The 27,214-nt window shown below is 53.7% G+C and overlaps 10 protein-coding genes across 10 annotated transcripts; 8 read left to right on the plus strand and 2 right to left on the minus strand.

Moving 5' to 3' along the window:
• Nucleotides 1-1,193: 1,193 nt before the first annotated feature.
• On the plus strand, nucleotides 1,194-5,285 carry M409DRAFT_52999 (uncharacterized protein; the record flags this gene model as incomplete). The annotated part of the gene is made up of 1 exon (XM_033812239.1): nucleotides 1,194-5,285. The coding sequence occupies one exon, from the start codon at nucleotides 1,194-1,196 to the stop codon at nucleotides 5,283-5,285; it is 4,092 nt and encodes a 1,363-aa protein (XP_033669922.1).
• Nucleotides 5,286-6,161: 876 nt separating this feature from the next.
• Nucleotides 6,162-8,026, minus strand: M409DRAFT_65346 (uncharacterized protein; the record flags this gene model as incomplete). Its single annotated transcript, XM_033816465.1, has 3 exons — nucleotides 6,162-6,320; nucleotides 6,387-7,500; nucleotides 7,554-8,026. 3 exons carry the CDS (start codon nucleotides 8,024-8,026, stop codon nucleotides 6,162-6,164), a joined length of 1,746 nt encoding a protein of 581 aa, XP_033669923.1.
• Nucleotides 8,027-14,016: 5,990 nt separating this feature from the next.
• On the plus strand, nucleotides 14,017-14,613 carry M409DRAFT_21045 (uncharacterized protein; the record flags this gene model as incomplete). The annotated part of the gene is made up of 1 exon (XM_033805673.1): nucleotides 14,017-14,613. The coding sequence occupies one exon, from the start codon at nucleotides 14,017-14,019 to the stop codon at nucleotides 14,611-14,613; it is 597 nt and encodes a 198-aa protein (XP_033669924.1).
• Nucleotides 14,614-15,743: 1,130 nt separating this feature from the next.
• On the plus strand, nucleotides 15,744-17,429 carry M409DRAFT_53002 (uncharacterized protein; the record flags this gene model as incomplete). Its single annotated transcript, XM_033812240.1, has 5 exons — nucleotides 15,744-16,119; nucleotides 16,190-16,396; nucleotides 16,461-16,972; nucleotides 17,031-17,252; nucleotides 17,310-17,429. 5 exons carry the CDS (start codon nucleotides 15,744-15,746, stop codon nucleotides 17,427-17,429), a joined length of 1,437 nt encoding a protein of 478 aa, XP_033669925.1.
• Nucleotides 17,430-20,446: 3,017 nt separating this feature from the next.
• On the plus strand, nucleotides 20,447-21,487 carry M409DRAFT_53003 (uncharacterized protein; the record flags this gene model as incomplete). The annotated part of the gene is made up of 3 exons (XM_033812241.1): nucleotides 20,447-20,449; nucleotides 20,575-21,109; nucleotides 21,171-21,487. The coding sequence occupies 3 exons, from the start codon at nucleotides 20,447-20,449 to the stop codon at nucleotides 21,485-21,487; spliced, it is 855 nt and encodes a 284-aa protein (XP_033669926.1).
• Nucleotides 21,488-22,260: 773 nt separating this feature from the next.
• On the plus strand, nucleotides 22,261-22,878 carry M409DRAFT_53004 (uncharacterized protein; the record flags this gene model as incomplete). The annotated part of the gene is made up of 1 exon (XM_033812242.1): nucleotides 22,261-22,878. The coding sequence occupies one exon, from the start codon at nucleotides 22,261-22,263 to the stop codon at nucleotides 22,876-22,878; it is 618 nt and encodes a 205-aa protein (XP_033669927.1).
• Nucleotides 22,879-23,119: 241 nt separating this feature from the next.
• M409DRAFT_21048 (uncharacterized protein) lies at nucleotides 23,120-23,584 on the plus strand (the record flags this gene model as incomplete). The annotated part of the gene is made up of 1 exon (XM_033805674.1): nucleotides 23,120-23,584. One exon carries the CDS (start codon nucleotides 23,120-23,122, stop codon nucleotides 23,582-23,584), a length of 465 nt encoding a protein of 154 aa, XP_033669928.1.
• Nucleotides 23,585-23,717: 133 nt separating this feature from the next.
• On the minus strand, nucleotides 23,718-24,603 carry M409DRAFT_21049 (uncharacterized protein; the record flags this gene model as incomplete). The annotated part of the gene is made up of 4 exons (XM_033805675.1): nucleotides 23,718-23,999; nucleotides 24,057-24,178; nucleotides 24,237-24,365; nucleotides 24,420-24,603. The coding sequence occupies 4 exons, from the start codon at nucleotides 24,601-24,603 to the stop codon at nucleotides 23,718-23,720; spliced, it is 717 nt and encodes a 238-aa protein (XP_033669929.1).
• Nucleotides 24,604-25,087: 484 nt separating this feature from the next.
• Nucleotides 25,088-25,429, plus strand: M409DRAFT_21050 (uncharacterized protein; the record flags this gene model as incomplete). Its single annotated transcript, XM_033805676.1, has 2 exons — nucleotides 25,088-25,153; nucleotides 25,211-25,429. 2 exons carry the CDS (start codon nucleotides 25,088-25,090, stop codon nucleotides 25,427-25,429), a joined length of 285 nt encoding a protein of 94 aa, XP_033669930.1.
• A 1,022-nt stretch (nucleotides 25,430-26,451) lies between these two features.
• Nucleotides 26,452-26,761, plus strand: M409DRAFT_21051 (uncharacterized protein; the record flags this gene model as incomplete). The annotated part of the gene is made up of 2 exons (XM_033805677.1): nucleotides 26,452-26,672; nucleotides 26,734-26,761. The coding sequence occupies 2 exons, from the start codon at nucleotides 26,452-26,454 to the stop codon at nucleotides 26,759-26,761; spliced, it is 249 nt and encodes an 82-aa protein (XP_033669931.1).
• Nucleotides 26,762-27,214: the final 453 nt, after the last annotated feature.

Consider the following 27,214-nt stretch of genomic DNA (forward strand, 5'->3'; position numbering starts at 1 on the left):
ACTTGGCAGGTTGACGTGCCCGTTGCTGGGAAGATGCTGGACGGCCGAGATAAAAAGTCCGAGAATTGGAAAGTTAGTTTCTTATTGCGGAGAGCAGTGGCTTTCGAGGTGATGATGTGAGAGTGATGTCGGAGTCGCGAGGCCTCGTTTGGGTGAAGTGGAGGATGGCGCCACAGATGCAACAACGGCGGTGGTGGCATAGCAACGGCGCTAGGATGCGAGATGGCCGTTGTTGCTACGAAGCCTCTTTTATCGATATCGGTGCGCCATTGAGCGACGATAACAGAGTGTGATGTGAATGCAGACATCCGCCAAAGCCGAGCGAGAACAGGATGTCTCGATTCTCCGTCGGTCGTGCTGCAGTCGAATGCAAGCAGAAAAGGCAGCGAGCATCAGCCACCAAGTTTACCACCTTCCCGCTCTATTTTCAAGAACAGCGGATCGATGAGCCAATGAGAGGAAAGAGAATGGTTGGTGGTGGCTTCCCAAAGCGGCAGTGTGCGTGGAGCGCCAGGGTGAGTTGAAACGCGGACCCTTGTCAGTCGACAGACCGCATCCAAGTTTCGCCTCGCCATGCCCAAATCTCCCCCAGCTAGAATGGCCGCAATACAAGTGCAGACCGGTTCTGCGGCCGCGGTCAACTGCCTCCATCTTGTTTTGTGCTTTGTCGGTACTTACGTTCGTTCTGTGAGGGAGATGATATAATACGGTCAGCCAGAGAATCACCACATCTGCCGTTTGACGCCTCGCCCGGCTGTAACCAAGTGCAACCACGACGTTAAGCTTTCTATCCACTGTTACAACGCCTGGCGCGGTTCGTCACCTGGGTGGCTGAGAGGACAACGACACATGTGAAACTGCTGCCACACGCCTGCAACCACGCAATCACATCCCCATTCGACATGCTCAGCTGCTGAGGGCCTGCTTGCCATTCGTCCTCCGCCTTCCCCTCCCAAACTGCTCTCCTCTCGGCGAACTGGCGGGCAGCGTGTGGGAAGAGACTTAATTGCCAGTGCTTCTGTGGCAGCAGCAGACGCGGTTTGAAGCTGGAGCAGGTCATGAGCGGCTACTGGAACTAACTACGAGTCTAATATCTCCCACATTCGTTTACAATCGGTACGAGCAGCCCTGCAAGTGCAGACATCTCAAGCTAACTCACTCTAAGCGCATCTGCTCGTTCAAGCGTAGCAACAATGCCATTTCGCAGTAATAAGCCAGCAAGACTGGAGAAGCCACGAACTAATGACAACTCTGGCTCGAAACCCTCGCCTGCCAGACACGACGATGCCGACGATACGAGCCTACGAAGCCCCAATCGATATTCGATCCAAAGTCTATCCCACCAGCAGTTGGTCACACGGCAACGACAGCTGCTGTTGAGACAGGCCAGTGACAACTCTCCGTCTCCCAAGAATGGCCAGGATCGATTGGGTCGAAGTGCAATCAACGAGAACGACCCTTATGGAGACCCAAAGGCTTCGACATCGACTGTCAATACCATTGTCAACGATATTGAAGCCAGGTCGAGGATCGATGTCGAGCAAGCTATTGGCTTGCTGCAAGAGTTGAAGAAGACTGCTTCGCCAGATGAATTGGTTGCATTGCACAGGGCATTGCTCCCTGTCAAAGAGGACACCCCTCCACCGGCCTCGGCACTGCCTTCGATTGAAGAGAGAGCATACACATCCATACCACCAGATAGGAGACGGTCAGTCATACCTCCGGGCTTGGCAACTCGCAGCGGCAGCTCGGACGACATACTGCGCAGACCGTCTGATCCCTCGTCGGTCCCAACTCCAAAGAAGCCGCAAAGAGATACTTGGATGTTCGAGACCCCAAGAGAACAACGCAGGAACGACTCACCCAGCCGTCTGAGCACTCGATCAGAACAGGCATACTGCCATGCTGGAGCCTTCGCATCCGGAACGCTACGCATAACGAACGGCGCAGCATCACCAGAGCCGAGCATCATCTCCAAGCTAGCGCTGGAGTCCAACGATGTTGAAGAAGAGGGAAAGTCTAAGCACCCTGCCAGCGCTGTGGACGCTCGATCAAGCCTCCAGTCTCTCAGAGAACGAAGAAGTGAGGATGCCGGATCCACGCGGTCGTATCGACTCTCTGTCTTGGACCACCAAAGCTCAGAGACTCTTCGACCAGCTGGCCCTCGACCTGGATCTCTGGATTTTCATTCACGGCAACAATCCAAAGTGCGTGCAGAACTTCGTCTCGACCCTCCTCTGCAGCGACACAGCTTCCAGCATATCCCTGACTCTCCCGCTGAAGATGCCCCTCGCTTTCAGCAGAGGTGGAGTCACCGTGCCGCGTTCTTGTCCCAGGAGTATGCTCTTGACTGCGACATTACTGAGAGTCCATACGAGGAGAAGAATGGTCTCTCCGAGTTTGGTAACCGACTTAGCACTGTACACGACGACGGTGAGAGTGAGTATGGCGAATATGCAGAAGTCGATCACAATTCTCGTGCGGATGCGTTATCCAGGCTCACCGGTGTGTTTGAAGGCGAAGCGACTGGAGCCGAAGACGACATTGGCACGGCGCGAACCAGTGATGAAGCTAAACCATCTTCCCAACAAGATGAGCCCACCATGATGCAGGACAAAGTTGTCCGCAAAGTCGACAGTGGCTACTGCTCCGATGCATCGACCTCGCCTCTTCAGCGAAAGTCTTCAGCAGAGGCAGGAAAGCCCAGAATTGCAAGTGCAATTCAGGAGCAGCCCAGCAGCCCACACCAAGGCAGTGACCAGTACGTCACAGATAGCGACCTTCCTGCTGACTCGCGTGGATCAACGAACGACACCAGCAGCCTTCTGACCTTTGAGGAGATGGTCACCTCTTCTCCTCAAACTGATGCGGCTTGGAACACCTCGCCTTCTCAAACCACCAAGAAGTCACCACTTTCCCTGTTCAAGTCGAAGTCAAAAGCCACCAGGAAGAGCAGCTTCAACGTGTTGAACGTGTATCATGGCGATCGACCCAGGACGAGTGATGGCTCGGACGCTGCAACATTCGCGGAGCCATCACCACCGCCGTCGAGATCAGGACCAGCCGACAAGCCTTCGAAGAAATTGCAGAAGCCCATGCCTGAGTCTGTTCGACGCCAGAGGAAGAAGACCATGGAAGATCTGAAGGCAAACATGTCTCAGCACTCGCCCACTGTTCAGAACCTCTTGGCAGATGGGACCGCGACACAGGAAGACTCAGATTGTTTCATCGGCTGCCAACCAAAAGAACCTGTCGGTGATCGCGAACAGAGCCAGGAGCAAGCAAAATCACTAAGGCACCGCAGCAAAAGCTTCGTAGGCAGGAAGCGAAGCAAGACTGTTGGCGAATCTGAAGACATGTCTGAGCAGCCTTCAGCCTCATCAGGCCCATCTCGCAAGCGTAGCAAGAGCAATGCCGACCACACTGCACCAATACCAGTGCGTGCTAACGAGGAAGCAGTTCCCAGCATGAACTGTCTCAAATCCCATGAGTCCGAGACTCCTGCTCGAGACCGACCGGTACCCGCGCACGCAGACTTTGCTTCGGTTGCGCGTGCGCTGCAGTCCCATCCTCCAGATCCATCACCTGCAGCGCGTCGCAGTGCTCCTGTGCCTAAACGGTCTTCGATGCAGCGATATTACTCGCTTCACAAGATCGACATCCCTGTGCAAGAGCCGTCTACGGCACAAGACGATGGAGCCAAGCAGGAACCCGAATCCAACGTTCAGGCTCAAGAGACTCCGCACGCTGTACAGGACGAGAGGACAGTGACTGAACAACGCCCAGCTCTCCCGTCCCACCACACATCTGCCAGCGTATCCTCAAGCGCTCTCACAACACCAGTGGCCGTCGGATCTAGTTACTCCGTGGAAGATCGGTTCCCTGGCTGGCAAGGCAAACCAGCTTCACCAAATGCCACGCCGCCTCAGACTCCTGTGCACAGTCCATCATCTTCAGTCTCGTGGCTCTCGCTTCGAAACAATCGATCTCAGAGTGCGTTACCATCTGGAATACCTCCACTTCCAGAATTGCCAGCCGACATCGCAGCAAAAGTGTCTCGAGCTGATCAGATGGTCGCGAAGAAGATGAGGTTGAGTCCACGCAGTTCACCAAGTACGTCCGCTCGCAATAGTATTGACAGCGTGGACACCAGGAAACAATTACTCGCCAGGAAAGCGGAGGCTCGTAAAGAGCAGGATGAAGAGCGCTCCAAGGAAGCCAGGCAAGCTGCTCTTGACAAACTCAACGTGCCAAGAGAGGAAGACGAAGACGCTGCTGATAGACCAGCAGCAGACAGAGCGCGCTGGAGTGTCGACGGCAGCATCCAGCTACCCAGACCTGAAGAGCAACCGCTTCCTGCATCTCCTACGCACGACTCACAGCATCCAGGTTGGCCAGGTTGGGAACAGCAGTCTAGTCTGTGGCGGCAGAGGAGAGAAGCACTTGCTCAGTCGCTTGATACAGCTGACCAGGGTCCTATCGATGAAGTACCTCAGCAGACCTGTGACTCGCCGTCAACGCCGGGCATTGTCGTGTCTCGTTACATCACCCCTCTCGGTGCAGAGAACGCACACAACGCCTATAGAGCAATGGAGACCGAGCACGACTCTGCAAAGAAGTACGCCCAAGAGTATACAAGCCTCATCGAAGACGACAAGGAGAACACGCCATCACGTCCAGCCATCCCTCGTGCGGACAGCGTTGTGTCGACCGCAACCCTCGTCACAATGCAGTCGTCTAGTGAACGCCCCGTCCGCGTCAACCCCTCTCGATCAAACAGCGAACTTTCATCATACACCACCACAACCACCGTCTCCAGCACAACAACCTGGTCGAACTCGAACCACGGCAGCAACCGCAGCCCATTCAACCGCGACCGCCAACAACACATGCGCACGAAATCCGGCCGCTTCGTCGCCTACCGCCCCTCGGACGCCTCCCAAGCCGAACGCTCCCGCGCCTTGAGCCTCGCCCGCCGCTCAACTCAACAAGCCGCCACGTCCAGCGCCGAAAACCTCGCCGTCCCACCTCCGCGTCCCGAGCTGAAGAAATCCAGCTCCGAGACGCTCTTCGACCGTTTCGGTGGCGGCATGCAGTATGGCTGGGACCGCGACTCGGGGAGTTTCGGGGGTTCGGCGGGGATGAGGTCGAGTGGGGAGGTGGGGAGGCAGGAGAATCGCAATCGGAAGAGTGTCAAGATGAGTGAGGAGTTTGGGTTGGATTTGAGTGATGTGCCGGTGTTTTTGAGGAGGGGGGAGACGTTTTCGACGGCGTTTCATGGGTAGTTGGGGAGGGGCTGAGGTGTGGGACTGGTGTTGGGTGATGATGGGGTTTATGGTGACGAAATTGAAGAAGTATGAATTCGATTCTTCTGTTGGGATGGGACGATGGGTGAAGGGTGAATGGTGGATAGAGATGGGGTGGCTGGCTGGTGAGGTAGGGGAGGTATATAGATACAAAACAAAATCACCGTGCTCGACGGAAGCATACAACGTTATAGGCGGATAGTATTTCGGCAAACCCCAATGAAAAATCCCAACAATAACACTTCTCAGGGGCCCACTCCTCTTATCTGCGTACCCTAGCTTTCTTGGTGTCTCCTCGCAGGTGTTGTATCGGTACTTCGAGCACAGTATGCATGATGGATGGCTGCGTGTTGCACCGTGTGAGGCAAATGTTACCTGGTCGATGGATCTCGCTTCCTCTCTCAAGGTGGTAGGTACATGTAGACAGAAGACACGTCCACAAGCACGAGATGTCGTGCGCCTGTGGTTGAGTTGGATCTCTGTACGCGGTTTGTGTCGTTTGGTGTTGCAAACAAAACAATACAAAAGCATGTTGTTACTGGGATAAGACGCAGGACAGTCTGACTCGATGCAGTCCTCCCTCCATCCTCGCAAGTCTCGAAGACCAGGAATATAGGAAAGGTGAGCGACGATAAGGAAAACACGCACACACACATAAGGAGTTCTCAAACAGCCAATTCTCGGCCTTGATTTCGCTTCGTTCGTATAATACATCCCACCTCTCATGGGTGGTTCTCTGGGGGTATACCTTATACTTCTTCTTCTCTTTCTCTAATATCATTCATCTACTCGTTCACACATCGACAAAACAGCCGTCCGATCGTGTCATCACAACAGCAAGCAAAGAAAAACCGCTCAGCAAAAGTACTTGTACACTCGCTTCCACTTGGGCCAATTCGCGCGCTCGGCTTTCTCCTCTTCAATGAGCTCCGCGACGTTCAGGTCGCGGATGCCGGTGGCGATGTCCATGTTGTAGGAGCGGGCGACTTTGGTTTTGAACCAGAATTTGTAGGGCTGTGAAGGAAGGCGTTGGTTAGTATGGGCGAGACTTATGAGTGCGGTTGTGGGAATGGAACTTACGATGTAGAAGAGGATGACGATCGGTGTCGCGAGGTATGCCTGGAAGAAATCGTTGGCCTGACCGGCAGGACCGTCGTCGCCGTATCCGATGGGCCATGCGCCGACCCAAAACTGAGCAATGAGGACGAGGCAGTTGAAGATGAAACCGACCCAAGAGCCGAAGACACCTGGCGCGCTGCGGAAAGCGAGCTCGTCGAGAGTGTGGCCTTGCTTCTTCCATGCGGCACGGAATCGGATGTGCGCGAGACAGATGCTGCCCCAGGTGAAGATTGAGGAGAGACCAGAAAGCGCCAGCATCCAGTTGAAAGCATCAGTCTGCTTGTCGGATCCGGCAAAGAAAGCGAGGAAACCAAGAAGGGAGGCAATGCCAATAGCGACGATCGGACGACCTTTGCGGTCAATGTAGCCGAGAATCTTTGGCGCCTGGTTCTGGTCTGCGAGCGCGGCCAGAGTACGTGAGCTTCCGTAGATGGACGAGTTGCCGACGGAGAGTACAGCAATCATGATAACTACATTGAAGACAGATGGGAGACCGCTGATTCCGGCGTTGGTGATCGAGATGACAAATGGCGATGCCCTCGCGTCAACGCTGGAGGTGGCATTGAGGAGACGCTCGTCGGTGTAAGGAACAAGGAGGCCCACAAGCGTCAGCGAGACAATATAGAAGATGGTGATTCTCCAGAAGACCTGCTTGACGGCGGTGGGAAGCGACTTCCTGGGGTTTGCAGTCTCCGCTGCGGCGAGACCGACCAGTTCGGTACCGGCAAAGGCAAAGGCTGCAGTGACGAAGACAGAGCAGAGACCCTTGAAACCATTGTTGAATGCGCCGGGATTGTGCCAATTCTTTCCTCCAATGTATCCACCGTCTGGACCGCCGCCGCACGTAAGGATGATGCCGAGGATGATGTAGCCGACCACAGCGATGACTTTGATGATGGCGAAGATGAACTCGGCCTCGCCATAGCCCTTGACACCGAACAAATTGATGACGATGATCAAGACGAGGAAGATGGAGACCCAGGCGTCAGGGTTGATCGAAGTGTTCCAGTACTCGATGGTGATGGTGGCAGCGACGATTTCCAGCGGGAGGACGACAAGCCATTGCATGGCGTAGCTATACATTTGTTAGCGTGGTTCGGGAGTGTATATCAATTTGTCATGACCTACTTCCACCCCATAGCAAAGCCCCACGCAGGATCGATGAACCGAGTCGAGTAGGCGGAGAAGGATCCAGCAACAGGAAAAAGAACGGCCATCTCTCCCAGAGCATGCACTGTGTTGTACAGCATGATGCCGATGAGGACGAAGGCGATCAGGAGGGACGCAGGACCGCCATGCGCAAGCGCAGAGCCCGAACCGACGAATAGGCCAGTCCCTATCGAACCACCGATTGCAATCATCTGGAGATGGCGACCCTTCAAATGCCGCTGGAGGGGTGAGGTCGCAGTCGCGGCAACAGCAGCCTCAACATCGAAGACTCGGCCATCGGCGCCGACGGTGCCTTTCGGTGTTGCGTGGGCGTTTGGATCGCGTTTGAAGCTGTCGACGAAGCGAGTCGACCAGGAGCGGTGTTGGGCCATGGCTTCGCCGTATTCTGGCAGGCGAGGTGAGTCTTGCGGCGAGTACTCAATTTTGCCCATGGTCTTTTCCGGATCGTCCATGACGGCGGTCGGAAGAAGAAGATTCGATGCGGCGCGGCTTTGTTTGCAGCTCGTGAAGCAAGCAGAGAAGTGAAGAGCGGGCGGCTGAGCTCGGGTTAGCTGGTTAGGACGTTAAAGATAGTCGGTCGATCGAGGCCGTCGGATCAGGTGCTGAGGGGTGAAGGGCTCGGAACCACGGGCACACGCACACAGCAGCAGCGTCGAAGAGGCGGCCGAGCGTGTGTGAGTGCGACGGGCGTACAGCAGCAGGTCGAGCAGCTGGACGAGTCTTAAGGGCGCGGTGGTGTTTGGGTGGACGGCCGTCTTCCCAAGGTTATTTAGAGTTCCGCGTGCGCCAACGGCCGGCGGGAGGCTCGCGAGTGGCTGATGAAGGGGTCTATCGACGGCGATGAGGAGTTGCAGTGAGAGATTTCATGGGCATTCACTCGCTCGGCTCGCGGCTGGCATGGCAGGAGGCAAGAGCGCTTCGAAAGACAGGGTCTTGTCCTGGTAGACGTCGTGCGACCACACTGCGCAGCCAACAGCATCGCTCGCCGCACCCGTGCCAAGCCTCAAGACTGGCTCCTTCACTCGCCCCCTCCACTCCGCGCCGCACTACTCGATAAGGCCACTCGAGAACCAGCAGCGCCATCTCTCCAATGACAATCATCCATCAACGCGACGTTGTCTGCGAAGCTTTCTCGTCATCGTGCTTGCCATGCGACTGTCGCAACCGATCCTGCTGAAGCTTTCAGCGGTGGCGTTTTGACCACGCTGCACCACTCCACGGCCAAACGTCAGCCAGCCTTGCGTGTTGAAGACGACGCCGACGCCATCCATTCTGCCCGCTCGGCGCACCACACTCTTCTGTGCCCCAATTGTCTCGAGCCTCCACGCACCGACGACCTTGCACGACGCACCGCAGCCTCATCCAGGGTCGTTGGTAACACAAACGCTGCTCATTGGTCTCCCCATGTCACTCCATCATTAAACCGCGGGGTTTTGGCTTTTCCCTTTCGCACTGGCTTCGTTTTGCTCGTGGAGAAGGGCGACAGCGTGAAGTCTGGTTGTGAACATCTTTCCCGTCTTCAACTTCACGTACAATCGGATGGTCATCGCTGTGGCATCGCAGTGCTTCCAAGTCTCTCGGATTCTGCCCGTCTCGCGTAGACCAAGCATTGTTGGAATCGCCGCTAGACCCCTGCCAAGTGGGCCGGAGTGATAGCAGCTGACCGACGCCAGTGACAAGTCGGAAACCCATCCAACACCAACATCGCCTTCTTATCGAGCATGACGAATCTCTTCAACTTCAACTCTTTCTCCCAGTCGACCGACCCTTCGCTTTCCATCCCAACTGACATGGTGTCCGGACCGAATAGTCGTCTTGCACATGCTGCCTCCCGACCCACGATTTCCAAAGCAGAAGCGTTGAATACGTGGATGGGGTACCTGCCGTGTAACAGAACGTGCGCGAGGTTGGAAAGAAGTGTCTGGCCACGTATTTCTCCGACTGTCGCCATCGCGCTGAATTATCACTCCCGATCTCACAAGCTCACGCATCCTTCATTTGGACCTGCATCTCCGCCGAGCATTTCGAACGAGTTGTCTCCTCCCACGCACGGCGGTGTGCTTTGACGTGATCCCAACCAACCCACCCAGTACCATGGACTGTGAAGAAAGGGTAACACGAGGACATCGCGTGGCGGTGGGTCGGTGCATGCGTGTGGCCAGTTGTCCTCCCACGAGTCGACGACCATTGGTAAAGTATTCTCTTTGTCTTCCTTGGCTCCAAGAGAGTGATTGTTCCTCTTCATTTCCACATTGGCAACGCCGGGCTAGGAGAGGATGTTAATCCAGCTGCCAGCGAAGCCTACACGGCATTTGATGAGCGTCTTTCGAGAGAGAAGAGATCTTGTCTTGTCGGTGAGCGAGGTGCTACGTATCGCCATGCGACGTGATGGAGCATGAGATGGGTCTTGGACGGCTGGCCATGCGGGCCACGATGAGGTGCAGTTATGCTGATGCGGTAGGGTAGAGATCCACCACGTTTTGCAGATGCGTTGAGAAACCGATACCGTCGGATTGGCAAGCATCGTGCGCACAGTTCTCGTCCCCGTCTGCCTCGATCGATAGGGATGTCTTCCGCGTAGCCGCCAGTCGAAGATGTCGCTCATCGCTTTGCAGCTTGATCTTTGGAAGGAGTGAGTCGCATCCCGATTTCACATCCTTCACATCCCCCGTCTTCTAAGAATACGATGTGGATGGGGAGATCTTCTCTTCGGGCACTCGAGCTCGTTTCCATTTTGGTATTTGTCTCGGATCCAGCAACACATCTCCGCGTTATGATATGGGCTGTGCTTCATCGCGGTAACGGAGTCCAACACGGAAAGAATCGAATCGAGCAGTAGCTTGCCATACCAGAGAGTCTTCGATGCGGCATCAGCTTCTGGAGCAAATATTGAATCCTCATGCGATGAGATACCCATCACAAACTCCATCGTCTCTGGCAAGCCCCAGCACAGACTTCCGCCGTGGCTTCATATTTACCAGGGGACTATTCGACCATGGCAGTGCGAAGGACCAGCACAAGACAGCAAGAAGAGACTAATGATAAAGAAGGAAAGAAAAAGCAGGATGGATGAATTAAAGTAAGCTTAACCTTCACCCCTCAGAAGGAAGTGAAATGCGTTTTCATCCTGCCCTCCACATTATTGTCCTCAGCCGGGGTACACACGCCCTATAAAGTCGAAGGCTCGAGGCAACCTTCTAGAGTGGATTATCTTACGTGATATGGCACTTTTTATCGAATGATCATTCGCAGGGTCAGTTACTGGGAGCCGCATTCTCCTCTCTCTGTCTCTTGAGTCGTGCGACTTCGACTAGTAAAGTACAATATACCTCGCGAAATCAGCCTTCTCGCACCTACCCCTACAAAGCAACAAGAACAACGATCATGTTACTCGATATGCCTCGCTGATTGGTGGATCCTCATCGGGCGCTGCCGATGTTTTCCTCGGGGTTTGGCCGGGAGGATGGCTTTGGGTTTGGGGGTTGGAAGGGGGAATGGTATAGAGGTATGTATATGCTACGAAGACCGGTGGAGAGCGGGTTTTGTTTCGTTGTTCTGCTGAATAACGAGCTGGGTCATCATGTCTTAGTGAAAGACGGGTGGGTAGGTATGCTAACGAGACGATGGTGGTGTGGCTTTGTTGCGTGGTCAGATATTCTTCGCCTTTCGAATGTATAAAGAAGGCCCGTTGACTTTAGACGATTATCGACATGTTCTGATGTTCCTTACAATCGGGCTCGATCGATTGAGCAGTCTTCACTTCGGTCGTCGGGCACACATCATTGCCGGACTCGACATCTCTGTGCTGTCCTGGACTGGCCAGACGAGGGGATGAGCTGTTGAAGCTGAACCTAGACGGTGAACGGCACGAGCACACTTCCGAAGAACATGGGCGTAGATGTTCATTGTTCGAAGTCACGAAGCCATCTCGGAGAGGTGAGAACTCCAGAGATCCGACCCCTTTTTCTCCCCATATCGATATGCAGGTACAGAACTTACCTGAAGATCCTGGTGCTGGTACAATCCAGCACCAGGGTAAGAGGCCCTGGTGAAGTTTCTCTTGTCCCTGAAGCTTCTGTTCTTTTGTCATTGAGAGTAGAGGCCCCTGAACTGGCTGGCATCGGGGTTGGAAAGATCGGTCGACATTGTTGTCGACCAACATGGTGTGTTAAAGGTCTTCGAACCTTGCCGTGAGAAGGTCCATTTGGCGTTGGGGGTGTTGGAAATGGGGAGATTCAAACCAGGAATGGCATCTGAGGCAGAGCTGTTCAGGTATTCGATTCGAACACAGGCGCTCGTATTTACGCTCCGTTCTCCTGCAAGTCCGTTTGGATGTTTCGCAAAGAGACGCTTCGACGTGATGCACGACGGCTTTTTGCTAAGAGCTGAGGTCTTTCGCAGGACGTCACGAGTGGAGCGGATGTCCTGCAAGATACTTGCAGAGGAGATTTGCAGCTCCAAGAAACACGGAGTGGTTCCCTAAGCCGGACCTGGGATTTCGAAAACTGTTCACATGTCGATGTTTCGTGAGTCTCGCCATATGCAGCGCTGGCGTTGGCGCGACCATTGTGGACTCCTAGATTTCGACTACGCGAGCAAGCAAATGTTCGATGCAGCTTCGAAAGCTGCCGATGGAAGAACACTCGTTCTGCACCGCTCAACTCTCGCGGCGAACAGCTTCTTTTGAGCTGTTGGAGAGAGATAGAGGCGTCGAAAGCTGCCGGCAGATACTTCAATGGCCATCCCACGTGGTGGCGAGCTGCGTTACTTGCAGCTGCCTTCCCAATCAGTGCCGAAAAGGTGCCTTTGTGGCGGCGAGCTGTGCAGAATTGGGCGAGATAGCTCTCGATGTGGACTGAAAAGAGCTGGGTGCCTTTCTGCCAGCTTCAGATCTAGACTGTTTGACATGTGAAGTTGTCGTTCGATGCCCAGAAAGAGTGCGCCGCGGAGCCAGCACGTGGCGGGTGAAGCCGTTCTTGAAAAGGAATGTGGAATTGAGTTTTTGGAGGTCAATCCGGCACGCACCGAAGAGGCGTTCCTGACGATCACCTTCCAGACCCGTCAGCTTGATCCATGACGGCGAGAAGAGGTGAAGTCCTGTCGACACGACTCGCGGAGACGCATGGTAATAATGGAAAAGCAGTGCCGTCAGCGAGAGGTTTCCACGAGCAAAGCCGTGCCAGAGGATCGAGACAACTTTCCCAAGAGATAATGGGGCGTCTTGTCTAAATCGACGCCTATCATGCAGCCTCTCCCCCAGCCGAGACTGCGATCCGTCGCCGTGCAGAGGTGATCGAAGATTCATTGAATGCACAGGACGAGGAGTGTACACTTTTTACGAAGAGTACGACGGGACCAAGAGGTGAGGTTGTGGTTGCGCAGTTATCACAGGGTTTCTGCGACAAGGACAATCTCGTGACCCCCGTCGTGAATGATTTCGGCAGCTCTGGCCGAGATTGAGCCTGTTTGCAGCGGTTCCCAAGCTTTGCAACGGCTCGACATTGGAGGAGCAGACCGTTGAGAAGTGAAAATGGTGCCATGGCTTGCTGCGACATCATTCACTATCGCCAGCGCTTGCGACCGCAGCAAGCGAGCGAGCGAGCAAGAGCTACTTTTCCTGATAGCATGTGCGTGTTAAGAAGGAGGAGAACTTGGAAGCGCTTGGCTGGTGGTCTGGGCTCGCTCCTTGTCCGCAATGGGACGGGCGGCGGAGAAAATAGAGTCGCAGTGACAGGGAAGGCGCCGGGGGTTGATTGGTCGCGGCAGCACAGGCTCGACTTTAGGCAAGCTTTAATTCTCCCAGGTGGAACCAGCGCCGGCCGCAGTGAGGATGAGCGAGTGCCAGGCTGGGGCGTCGCCGCGGAGGGGTGACGAGGAGATCCAGCGCACTTCCAGCGCAATCGACGACGGTCGGCGTCGAGCTGGTGTCAGTTGAGCGTCAGTCGCGGAAGGCTCTGCTCGGCCGCTGCCCTCTGTCTGGGCGTGTTGAAAGCCAGGCCTGTCGCGGGCGTCGCAAGCTGCAGAAAGCCAATTGCTGCTCTGAAAAGCCATCCGTCCACCATCGCCCATCGACCTTTGTCCCTCGTCCATCGTTCACGCCTGCTGCACGCGCTCGCTCATTCTCTGTCCACGCCGCCAGCAGCACATATATCGCCGTCATTCCCTTGTCGTGCACCGCCGTACCGTACCAACGTCGCTGCTTCCCGCCAAGCACACATCTCCTCCAATTCGACCACCGCCCTGTTAGACCACTGTCTCGACGCCTGCTCCGACGAGCCTTCATTTGGGTGCCACCCTGTCGCACTCGCCTCCACCACACGGCCTGGCCTGATTGCTGCATCGCTCCCTTATCTCAAGCTCAACCGACCTTGACATCTCTCATCGTCTTCCACGCTTGCTTTCACAACCACCACCTTTCGACATGGCGTCCAACATCACGTTCGGCGCTTCCATAGTGCCCACCAAGACCGACGACAACCGCCTGCTGCCTCAACCGACCACAGAATCGCCAGCACTTACCCCTGCTGTCTCCCGTGACGACTTCTACAACAGCAACGTGCCAATACAATCACCCTTCTACCAGCACCCACCTGCTTCGCACGAAGTCGTCTCACACAGCCGCCAGAACAGCGATAATAAGGTGTCGACGGCCGTGTTCGAGAAGGACGTCGAGAGTGGTAACGTCACTCCCCTGTCCGGCGCCGACGACGAGAACCCATTCACCAGAGACCATGGCATCGAGAACAACAAGGAGTGTGCCATGTGGCCATCGAGAAAGACCTTGAAGCAGAAGAAGAAGGAGGAGAGGAAGCTCAAGAGAGACCAACGGGGATGCACAAGCTGTGCGCCCGTCATGAACGCCTGGAGCAAGCTCACCAAGAAGCAACGCTTGCTGGTCAAGATTGCTGTCGCTCTCTTCCTCGTTGGTGTTGCCGTAGCTATCGGTGTCGGCATCAGCGTGGCTGTTAAGGGCACCTACTATGTTGCCGATGGCAGCTCGAAGCACATTGGAAGATGATTGCTCGATGCCAGAATGGGTATGTCAACATCTTTATGCAACCACATCAACATCGCTGATAATTTCCAGGCTACCACGATCGCGCTCTGCTATCTCTTTACGACCCATCGTCTCACGGCACAACCTTCGCTTTGGCGCTTCCCTTAACCCTACGCTCGCTCTCATGAGTCGGTCGAGTGGCACTGGCCACCCTTATGATGATACCCGTCTTACTGTACAGATCTTTTTTGGCGAGGTGCTTGTGGAGTTTGTTTGTTGGGGACACTTGTCGTTGAATGGTATAGAAACTGCACAGGGAGGGAACAAAGGCTTTTACACATGCTTGGGAGATTGAGCGGCTGGATTGTGCCCCTCCTATTACGGCCTATGGTCATGTCGTATGTATTTTGGCACGTAAATGAAGTTTTGTGTGTCGATGAGTGCATCTCGTTGACGGTTTGTGTTGACTTTCGATTCAGTTTCTTATGAGTCGTGTGGCTTTTGTTCTCGATGTCGATGATGAAGATTGGCATTAAAGATGACTCGCATGAGAACGGATACTTGAATCGTGAGTATAATGATCATCAAAGACTGACTACACCGTTAGCGGAGAAGTATCGACTGCTTACTACGTCCTCCACCCGAAGTACACTGTAACCCTCTCAAGGCAACACGAAAGCTACAACGAACCCTACTTCCGACATCACCTCCATTCTCTTCGCACGAGCTGAAACTCACCACCACCACCCTCCTTCGCCATCCGTACATCGCACCCAAACAAGCCCATCAACCGACCGAAACTCTGCCCTATAAGCTACTGAGAGTTGGAGCTTAAGCGAAGCCTACTTTCTTACCTGCCCCACGCAGGGTTCAGCGGAGGGTACGGTAGGGCCTCGCGAGTTGGGTGGGAAAGCATTCACATACGCAATGTGTCCCTGCGCGTGGTAGTGGGAGCGAGGGCTGAGAATGGTTGAGTTCGCGAAGGGGTGTGGGCTGGATCTGGGGATTGCTGAGTGATGGGTTGGGGTTGGGAGGCGCAGGGCTGAGGGGGCAGGTGGGATATATCTGACGGGAGGTGCTTTTTTCTCTTCGAGGAGGAGGGGTTTTCATCTGGACTACACACAATTACTGCGACTCTTTCCCAACGAACGATGTCCAAGACCACCGAACTCCAAACACTACAATCCCTCCTCTCCCCCTCCGAAATCCTCACGCAAAACCACGATGGCTACCTGCAAGAATCCATCGTCTGGGCACAGCAGGCATACCAACACCCAACCCTCGTGATCCGACCAAACTCCATAGACTCTCTCTCGAAAGCCGTCAAGTTCCTCACCGATTCCTCGCTAGACTGGCAAGTCAAGACCGGTGGAGCGGGTGGCGCATCCGCCACGGATGTCGTGTTGTCGAGTCGAGCGTTCAACTCGACGGAGTTTGTGCGCGAAGAGGAGGTTGTATATCTCGGCGCTGGGGCGCTGTGGGCGGAGTACTATGAGGTTATGGAGAGGGTTGCGCCGGAGTGGACTGGTGAGTCTTCTCTCTTTCATTCATTCTTTTTTGCCTTGCTTCTGTGTGTTGATGGGACTGATTGTGGTAGTTATCGCGTGTCGAACGCCGTTTATCGGCGTTGCTGGGTCAATCATCGCGGGTGGTTTCAGTTGGCTTTCGGGGGATTATGGATGCACGTCTGATCCGGATAATATGCTTGATGCGCAGGTCGTCAAGCTGGATGGGAGTGTAGTCTGGGCGAGCGAAGAGCCGGATTTGCTTTGGGGGTTGAGAGGCGCTCAGCTTGGTCTTGGAGGTGAGATCCAAACTCCTCCTTCTAATCAAACGATACATCACTGACGAGGCTTGATCTTTCACAGTGATAACGAAATTCAAACTCCGCGCCCGCAAATACACCCAAAAAATCTGGGGCGGCATGATCCTCATCCCCAAAGGCAAACCCAACGAACAAACCGTCGCCCGCGGCATCGCCAGCATGGACACCGGCGTGCCCCTCCCCAAAGTCTCCATGTTCCTCTACACCCTCTCGGGCATGCTGGCGAGCGTCCTCGGCGGCCGCGGCGACGACGTGCTGGTCCTCCACATCCTCGACGCGAACGGCGAAGAACACGGCCGCAAGCTCTTCGGCTGGGCCTTGGAGATCCCGGGCGCGGTGGATAAGACACAAGTGCTGAATATGCAGGGCTTCGCGAAGTTGCAGGCCGCGGCGGTGGCGAATATGGGCAAGGCGAAGGCGTGGGGGCAGGCGATTACGATGGCGAGGGTGACGGAACAGGTCGTTTTGGATGCGTTTAGGTGGCTTGAGAGGATCCAGAAGGGTGGGGGGAGGATTGCGAAGGAGACGTATTTTCTTTTTGAGTTGTTTTCGATGGTGGGTCTTGTCATGTCCACGGCATTCAGACTTCGATTGATACTGACTGAACCGGCAGAGAGACCCCACCACCCCGTCCTCTGAATCCGCATGGCCTCGCCCTCGAGACGCCCGGCATGTCTTCCTAACGAGCGCTGGCTGTGGTCCCGACGCTGGACAAGACGAAGTCGAGCAAACGATCCAGATCGGCAAGAACGCTTTGAAAGAAATTCTAGGCGACAAGTATGAGGAGAGATATATAGACACGAATGCTTTGGATGAGTGGAATGATCTTGAGACAGTAAGTCCTGTCAGTCACAGTGAAGGGGGTTTTGTGAGTGCTGACGTTGATGGGTAGATTTATGCGGAGAATTGGAAGAGGGTGGTGAAGGTTAAGAGGAAGTATGATCCGAAGGGGAGGCTGAGGAGTATGCCGGCTGTTGATTGGAAGGAAGTTGAGGAGAGGTTGGGGGCTTGAGGGAGGTGAGGGTGAACGGCTTGGCGTGGGGAGAGAGTTATCTTTCCGAATCAGGAAGAGGCCTCACGGATCCAACAACTCTGTCGCCAAAAGCTCGTTTCTTGCCTCATAGCTCATGGTCATGGATAATACAGGCCGAGGACTCTCTCGTGGTTCCTCTTTACGATGCATTCGAAGACAAATACGCAGGTCTGAGAATGCACACCTATGTTCGTGGCTCAGCGCAAGTGCCATACAGTGCACAAAGTTCTGAGAATGCTGCTGCTCTGCGCGTGAACCAATAAGAATCGTAGGACAGTCGGAGTGAGCTCCGTCGACAATTTGCAGCTGCACTTCCCTCTCCTAGCTTTCCGGTCCTCGTCATCACACAAACCGTCAGGAAATCGACATCCACACGACCACTACCATCATCAATGCCATACTACTGGACTGACTGGAAGAACAACGCCCGAGTCCCTAAAGCGACATCTGTGTGGCTCAGCTCTCAGCCCCGGAGATAAAACGACTTCTGTACAGGTTTCTAGAGCGTCCAAGGACTCTTCTCACGAACAAATCACGATCGACCGGAAGTGAGACCGAGAACACCTCCAGACTGTCCATGTCTACCTTGCTCCTCTCTCTACCACAGCCCAAACATGAACAATCAATCACGCATATCGACGTTGCTCAGCACGACCATCAGATAGCAAATGAACCTGGCCTGAAGAGACGCGCGCGCATCGGGGATGAGGCTTTCAAAACGATCGCCTTCTTGGAATTTTTTTCATGAAGCTGTGTCATTGTGGCGCGCGTTTGGCGGCCTCAGAGGTTTGGGAAATTCTGCGATTCTGGGGGTGAACCAATCAGAATGGACCATGAGCTTGAAGTCGACGTGTACAACATGTCAGAGCATCATTGTGGCAGATACCCTCGACGGGTAGTTGAAGCTGTGATGTGATATTGTACCCTACTCACGGATCTGGCTGAACAACAGGAGGACTGAGATCACGAGGACTTCCTACTCCAGGTTACGACTCCAAGAGCGGAGAAGACTGGCTATCACCGCCGACTCACTCGACAGCCACATCACGAAACATCGCCAGCTCCACACGCGAATCCAGGAAGGGGACCTCACCAAGGCCATACGTGCTCATTCTACATCTCTCGATAAGGTGGGACGGTATACCACAAATCAGGATTCCCAAAAAGGCAATGAAGCTGAAGTGACTGTGGCTCAGCTCAAATCGAAGAGGCCGCAAATTCTGAAGAATTCTGTTGCTATTGGCGTGGACCTATCAGAGGCAAGCAATGGTCTGAGGTGAGTGGGAAAAGATCATGGTGTGGCTCAGCCCTTAGAAGTATCCGGTGAACAGATTCAAAAATCTGAGAAATTCTGCTGCTCCTCCCGTGGGCCAATCAGAGGCATGCACTGGTTTGAAGTGAATGGAGAGAGCTCTTCGATTGAACGTCAAAATGTGCATGGTCTAGGATCTTCAGTCTTTCTCATGAGTCCGTCGGCCGGCCATTGGGAGTGAGAAGGGTGGGAGATACGACGCTGTCGCCCCACCTTAGAACGGAGCGTGCGTGTTTCCGTCAGATCTACCACGACATATCCATACATCTCGGACAGGCGACTCGGGGTCTAGGACTGATCGCCACATCAGTGCCACATTCGCCGTGAAGGGAGGATGATGTACCAGTACTCCAAAAGAGGAAGTGAAGCTGATGAAGGTGGCTCAGCTCAAAATACCGCCTGTTCCTCCTGGGCAGAATGTTGAGAGATTCTACTGCTCTTCTCACGGACCAATCAAGACGATGAGATCGCTGTCCGTCTTTGGTGAGTGAATGGATTAGGCTAGGACCGCCGTGCTCTTGGTACGAGATGTTAGGGATGAATCTGGTACAACATCGTATCTCTTGCCTGCAGGTCAAACACCACAGCGCGATGTCGGGGCAGACGAACAACGCAAAGCCTCTTGAGCAGACAGATCTCCTCGAGGCACCTACGATGTTGACAGTACAATCCTTTCGACCATTGCTTTTCGAGAGCGTTGGACTGGACCTATCACGAACCGGGACTTACCGCAATCATTGCCATGGGAGAACGGCGAAAGTCCACTGTTCCATACTAGGAAACGACGGCAAGCTGCAATTGTGGCTCAGCCGGCCTTTGAAGGGCGGGTTTTTGTTCGAAATTTCTGGGAAATCTGCTGCTCTTTCCATGAGCCAATCACGATCGATGATGACCATGATCCCTGTTGAGTGAATGAGTCGAGCCAGGATAGGTGGGCGCCTAGTATTGGTCTTATTTGTGCCTTACTTACAGGTCATCGCCATGACACTTTAAGAGCTGGGCAAAGAAAGATATCAAATTACGTTTTAAGGTCAGGACTCTACGAACCGCCTGTAGTGGGCTGAACATACATTTTTCTTCGACTACTGCATCTTTGAAGTATTGGACAGGACCCACGCGAATCGGGCTCTACCTCGTCGATTGGATAATCTGCACCTTTGGCCTGCCGGCTCTATCTACGAGATCTTTAGCCAAGTGACAGGCAATTTCAAGCTTGTAATGTTCTTCAGACATTGTTCGTGGGACGCAAAGGCTGAAGCATTCGTCCTTGCTTTGGCCATCTTTGGCCATCTTTGGCCATCTCTTTATTTACACCACAGCGTGCATCGCAGCTCCTACGACCGGCAAGCGTTGACTATCGTGAAGCTCGCGCTGGCTGGCATTTCTTCGTTCTTGCTCATTGTAACAAAACAGAGACGACCGGCATCGCCGACAGCCACCTCAGCTTTACACGTCCCACGTTACACAATGACTGCGCAAGGCGTTTTTACGGCATGCCAGCAACACAGAGCGTACACCGCAACACCCGCCCTTTCTACGCTGGACTAAACTTGGCCTAGCCGGACCATAAACTGCCATCAGTCCACTTAATACCACCTGAACTGTGGAAATTGCAAACCACGGCCAGCACGAATACGTGCTTGGCGATGTTCAGCCTTCACCGTACAAACCATCGCCGGCTGGAATGGTATGGCGAGGTTGCATTGAAGAGATGCTATGGCTACTGTGGCCTGAGGGTTCACAGCTGGGCAGAGCGTTTGAAGGCCAATACGAGGTTGAGGAGTTCTATAAGGCTTCACTCTCGTCCTCAAGACGACGAACATCTTCCAACCAACTCCCATTCACACCAACAAGACCACCACATTGGCCCCTTTCCCCTTTCTTCAACGAGAAGTCCCCCATCCAAACACCAAGACGTCTCTTTCCACAGTCATCAAAACAGTCACCCTCCTCAGCACCCTCAGCCTAGCTCTAGCCGACGTAATCACACCCCTCTACCCCATCGCCGCCACCGACGGCGCCCTCAAATGGCGGCCAGTCCTAGACTGGGACAAAGACACCTGCTACCACACCGCAGCCATCGACCCCAACGGCAACACGAACCCCGGGCTCGAGACCACGCCTCAAGTCGGCCCTTGCCGCCAAGCAGACCGTCTCTCGCACTGCAACGCCTACTCGCGGGAGCGCTGCAACCACGGCTGGTGCGTGTACATGTACGGGTATTACAGCGAGATGGACAACAATGTGTGGGCGAATGCGTATGGCCATCGACACGATTGGGAGCATGCGATGGTTTGGATCCGTGGGGATGCGCCTTGGTCGGTTATGTGGTCTGCGCATGGGGATTGTAAGTCTTATTTTAAAAACAAGGCCAAGGTTGCTAGTGTGTGCTAACTATCTCTCATCAGACTCCGACGCCGACGCCCGCGAAGTACGCTGGGAGGGCGATACGCACCCCAAGCTCGTGGCTCACCACGGCGGTGCCAGGACCGGATCCCTCAGGCTGGCTAAGGGCGACGATGACAACATCGAAAATGACTTCGGGCGTTGGTTCACTTGCCATCTGCAGTCTCGTGAGAAAATGGATGATGGGATTGGTCATAAGCTCATGACTACCAATTGGGGTTCCGCCCATATCGACCTGACGGATGAGAAATTCCCCGAGGTCTTGGAGAAGTATATGCCGAAGCAGGCGCGGGCTGATGGGTTTGATGCGTGGCATTGAGACTTCGTACGATGGTGATTAAGACGTCAAATATGGCGTATGGAAAGTCAAAGAGGGATGGATAGGGGTTGAGCAGTGGCGCTTTTTCGTTCTAATGTTTGTCTGGCTTTTGTCCCGTTTAGATCTCTTGGTGCTTTTGCGGAATCTAGCAGTGATTAGAAGTATTACAACGTATGTCAAAAGCTCTCTTGCTTCGGCACGACTCCTGACACTTTTCTCAATGGCCAGTCAAAAGAGCAGCAGAAGATCTTGAAAGAGCCATGAACGCTGAAGTGAGTGCGGCTCAGCAGGAATAGGTCCAGCGCAGTAGAAGTTGAGAAATTTTGTTGTCCTGCAACGGAGTCAATGGGATGTGTGTGGTTCTGCTGTACTGGAAAAAGCCTGAAGAGCTGCATAACATCAACAAGATCTGAGGCAAGCAATCAGTGAAGTGGGCTTCGCAAGCATCATGAAGTGTCGCGAGGGCGTAGCTGAAAGATGATCCTCAACTCTGAAAAGACTTTTTTGATTCTGGGAAACTATACGCTCGCTTATGCTTCGTAAGTCCTCGAAACAGGCGAGATCATTGATGTTCTTGAGAAGATTCAGGGCTGAGCTGATGATGATCACATGCGTTTTTCGAAAATTCGACGCTAGTGAACCTTATTCGACTCAAACATTGCCTGGCAGCAACTTGCAATATTTGAGGCTTGACTTCCGCTGAGGGTCCCTCCCCTTAAATAAAATGATACACTGATAGTACCACAGTACAATTATTGTGCGGACTTGACCCGATGCATCACCTTGGTCATGCCCTATTAAGCTTGTCGGGCCATTTGGCTTTGACTGCTGCATTTCGCTGTGGGAATCATTACGACGCAGTCATCATTGGCGGTGGTGCGTCAGATACATACACAGCTGTCCGAATAAAAGTCGAGGGCAAAAGAGTTTCATTGATTGAGCGAGAGGACCATCTGGGTGGCCAAGTCAACACGTACATCGACCTAACCACGCAGCAGCCTTTCGACCACGGCGTGCTCATCTACGAGAACATCTCCGTCTTGCGAACTTTTTTCGACTCCGTGAAAGCACCCTACAAAAGTGCAGGACCGTTCCTCCCAGGCATGAAAGACGCCTACGTCGATTTTGCATCGAAACAAGCCGTTTTGCCCGCCCAAGCCGCTGCCATATCAGGAAACGCAACAGAGCAGACGACGATCTACATCGAGCAACTGAAAAGATTCCCATACCTCTCAGAAGCAGGCTGCCATCTCCCCGATCCCGTGCTAGAAGAGCTGATAATCCCCTTCGGCGACTGGTTGGAGAAATACAACATCAAGGGCCTTGCAGCTGGTCTTTTCAATTTCGATTATGCGGGAATATCCTTGCTCAGCCTGCGTTGTATATGCTAAGGTATCACAAGCTTGTGACGGTGGAGACGCCGCTTCCTGGTGGGTGGGGGTATTGAGGCAGGCGGCTTTGAATAGTTAGGCTCTTTATGATGCTGCTTACCGACATTTGGGGGGAAGTGGGGATGCGTTTCTTAACGCGGATGTGAGGTCGATCGTCCGCGATAGGAGAGGAGTGGAGGTGCGCCTGACCACACATGGAACGCATGGACGGCCAGAGGTGCTACGGGCTGATCAGATCATCATGGCTATCCCACCCGTTGTCGACCAGTTGGACAAATTCCTCGACCTGACCAATGATGAGCACCAACTTTTCCGCCAATTCAACTACAGCTACGTCTGGAACGCAGTATTACTCAACTCAGGCATCCCCATCGACACAGGGATCAACATGATCTCACCCAAAGCAGCCGTAGGCGTTCCATCCGTGCCATCAACGTACGCCTTCCTGCCCTCCGGTCTCGAAGGCGTGCACTCCGTCTTCGGCTCCGATCACTTCCTAACCGACGAACAAGTCAAATGCCGGATCCTCGACGACGCGGTGACTGTTCGCTCTGTGCTTGAATACAACGATTCCCAAGGCCAAGAAACGAGGCTGGTTGACTTTCATAATGATTCCCCGTTTCTGTTCACGGTGCCGCCAGACGCCGTTCGGGCTGGATTCTTCGATCGGCTGGAAAAACTGCTGGGTGCATCGAGGACGTGGTGAACGGGACAGGCGTTTCAGGTTCCGATTTCGAGTCTGATTTGGAACTTTCCGGAGTATGAGGTTCTTCCTGGAGTGCTGAAGGCGCTTGATCAGTGATCTAGATGTATACCAACACACCACGTTCAATTTCGTTTTAATTGTCTGGCGGTAAAAGCCTCTCCTTATGCGCAACATTCTTTCCTCTCGCCCACTCGTGGATCAGATCGAAATTCCGGCACGTCTTCACGATACTCCATGTCGGATCATACTTCCTCGAGGGTGGATCGTAGCGAGCGCTCATGACGCCCACGTCCGCATGGCATCGAAGAGTCTGCTCTAGATAGCCCCAGCAATGCCGTGCGTGGCCGGCTTGGATTGATTCGGAAGTGTTCAGGTCGTTCGCTTCGGGGAAGTAGTACATGCGTCGGAGTCGGTTCTGGGAGTGGGGAGAGTGAGTCTTTGCAAGGGGGAGTAGGGGAGGTTGGGTACTTACGAGACAGTGCAGCTGGTGGAAGACTTCAATGTTGCCGGCGTAATATTCCTCTTCGCCGAAGACGGGGCCAGCCTTGGAAGGGAGTCTTGCGGCTTCTGTCTCGGACATCCTCACAATACCGACTAATTCCCTCTTGTCGTCAGCCAGTTGTCTCAGGATGAAGTGGAGAATCGAGTCTACCATCCAACAACCCATTCCAGTAGTCTTCAGTCATAGCACCATACGGGTCGTCTTGAGGTCGTGTGTGTTCCTCCGTAACGATGCCGCTGAACGTTTGCTTTACGTATTCGATTGGAGCGTCCATCGGATCTGTGTGTACGTTGTCAGAGCTTGCATTCCTGGTAGAATTGCAAGCGTACCTACTGTCGAAGCCTTGGCTAGATCTTGATCTGATCACGATGAACGGCAAGACCAAGAGCCAACCTGCTGCTAGGAGCCACCACAGTACATCTTTGACAGTCCACTTTGATTTTGCTGGGCGATGCGACCATTCGTCGTCGACCAGAGACTCGTTCGATTTATCGTCGATAATCTCGTAAGATGCCATGCTGTTAGATCTGGCATTCCAGGAGTGTGAACGGAAGAAGCAGACTCTCGATACGTTTTGAAGCTCCCTCCCCCCTCTGCTCACGTGCGGCCTCCTCATAGCACGAGCACTAGAGGATGAAGCTGAGATAGCTCTTGGTGCACATCATGTAACTTCCTCGTGTGACCTTCTATTCAGGGCTTGGCGTGCAACGCATGCTTCGCCAATCCCCAAGTTGCAAACCGTCAGTTGTTTATCTTGGCCCAATAAATTACATGTACTGCCGTATGCTATCCTCGATGGATCTGTTTGGACGCGTGCTTTGTGTTAGTGTAGGAGCCCTAACTTCCACTACTGCCTGCGAGGCATATCGGTTGCATGTGTATGCAACCGTCCCCTTTGGCGGGCAGTTATATATATCCACCTTGCTGAATTGGCATCTCTATCACTTCAAGATCAGCTGTTGAACAAGAAGGGTAACCTTTCACTGCCTTCACTCACCGAAATGCAATCAAAGTTATTACTCCTCATCCTGGGCTTTACCGCTGGCGTCCTGAGCAGCCCTGTCAAGGTCCGTAGTTAAGCTGGCAAGAGCGTAATCTGTTTCGTGAACTGACATTACGAGAAGCGAAATGAAGCAGACACCAACTTGATGTACTCCGAGTACGCAGGCTCGGATAAGAGAAATGAAGCAGACACCAACCTGATGTATTCCAAGTATGGAGCATCCGAGAAGCGCAACGAAGCAGACACCAATTTGATGTACTTCAAGTACGGAGCTTCGGAGGAGAAACGGAACGAAGCGGATACCAACTTGATGTACTCCAAGTATGGCAAATCGGAGTAGACAAAGGGCGATAAGACACATAGGAGACTTCTAATGGCATGAGGTTCAGCATATAACTCTGTTTCCATCTCTGATCGATTTCACTTACAATTTGGTTTCACGTCAATCCCCGCAGAAAACAAAGAGTAGACGGTCATCTGATACTGTGAAGAAGCCACCCGACGGCTGAATAACCAGAATGTGGTGTTGAGAAGTCGAGGAAATTCGCAGCTCTTCAGGAGAGCGGATGGCACAACTCGCAATTGAGGGCTTGCCTGTATCTTTGGGAAATGGCGACAGCTCTGCGTGTACCTCTGTAGACATTGCTTCGATACTCTGTGGGTCCTGAGACGTCTTTGCAATGGAGCGTTTAAGGGGTCCTGTCTCCTACTCTCGTACGAGCCGATGAGGCAGATCCTTGGTTTTCCGTGCAATGGCTTCAGGTAGAGGAGGACCGGCCTGGGCCTTTGGAGACGCCATGACTGGCTGCAAACAACCCTCGAATCTGGCCAGCCATAGTGAGAAAAAACCGCATTCTCCCCTTCGAGACCCAAGAGGTGAAGTCCATGCACCCACCAACCGATGACATCAACCCCCTTACCATCACATGCCAACCCACCCTCCTCGTGTTCGCAGCAAATCCCCAAAAGTCCAAGGAAGGACAAAGAACATGTATGACGCGGATGAGATCTCACCAAGATCTCACGCACCATACCGCAAGCAGCAACATGTGTCACGATGCACCAATCATAGCGTGGCGCTGGCGATCGAGAGTACGAAGTCTATCGTCACTGAGTTGCCTAGGAGGGGAGGGATCGTCGGGGAAGCCTTGCTGGGTGCCGGTGTTTGGCGGTTGATGATGATGATGGAAGTGGGGAGGACGGAGTGAAGATATTTCATCATCAAGGAATGGGAATTGAGTGAAGAGAGGGATATAGTCGCTTCAATCCCAGAACACATACTCCTCTTTTGGTCCACCACAGCGCTTCGAATAAAAGCTCACCCTTAACAAACCAGTCCTCGAACTACGAAACCCACCCAAAATGTCCTCCTCCTCCGACTCCACCACCACCCCCGCCAACACAATCAACCGCGAAAAGTCCTCCTCCCTCGACGTCGGCCACAAAAAAGGCCCCACCGCCCTCTTCTCCGGCATGCAAGAATACAAGCGCGACTCGACGACCGCGTCGGAGCAGCGAAGATCCAGTTTGGAGGATATGAGTGCGAAACCGCAGGGAGGCGTGTTGGCGAATATGTGGAATAGGTGAGTTTTTTGTTGAGGGGTTGCTTGGGTGGATGGGGTACTGATGTAGGTGGGGGTGTAGTACGTTTAAGGGCGGGAGTGCGAAGTAGACGATTATGGGAGCAGGTGGTGGAAGAGGAGATAGTAGAGGCCAAGAGTTTGCTGGCGAAAAGGGGAGGGTAGGCGTGTACGGTAGAAGAAGAAGATGGTAGGAATGGGAAACGGGAATGGGAAACGGCTGTCATGACCAGTGGGTGATCAGGAATCATTTCCTTCCTTGACAGGTTGTGTAAATTGTCCATCGTCGAAGCAAGAGGAAGAGGAGCATCGAAAGACGATCGCTTCGTGGTCGATGTATCTTCCAACAAAAGAGCCGCAGAATCACCATAGCCTTTCGCATTGCCTTCCTCATGGCGAGCGAGCTGCTCTCTCCTCTCGAAGGTATCGTGACATTCCAGACCGCCTCCACAGAACGAATAGGTGATGGGGTGCATTTTTCGTTCACGCAGTCCCAACTCCGACTCCGACTCCTCTGGAAGGCATCCACCAAGTATTCTTCTAAT

Source organism: Zasmidium cellare (assembly GCF_010093935.1).
Source record: "Zasmidium cellare ATCC 36951 unplaced genomic scaffold M409scaffold_11, whole genome shotgun sequence".
NCBI classification, from domain to species: Eukaryota; Fungi; Ascomycota; class Dothideomycetes; order Mycosphaerellales; family Mycosphaerellaceae; genus Zasmidium; species Zasmidium cellare.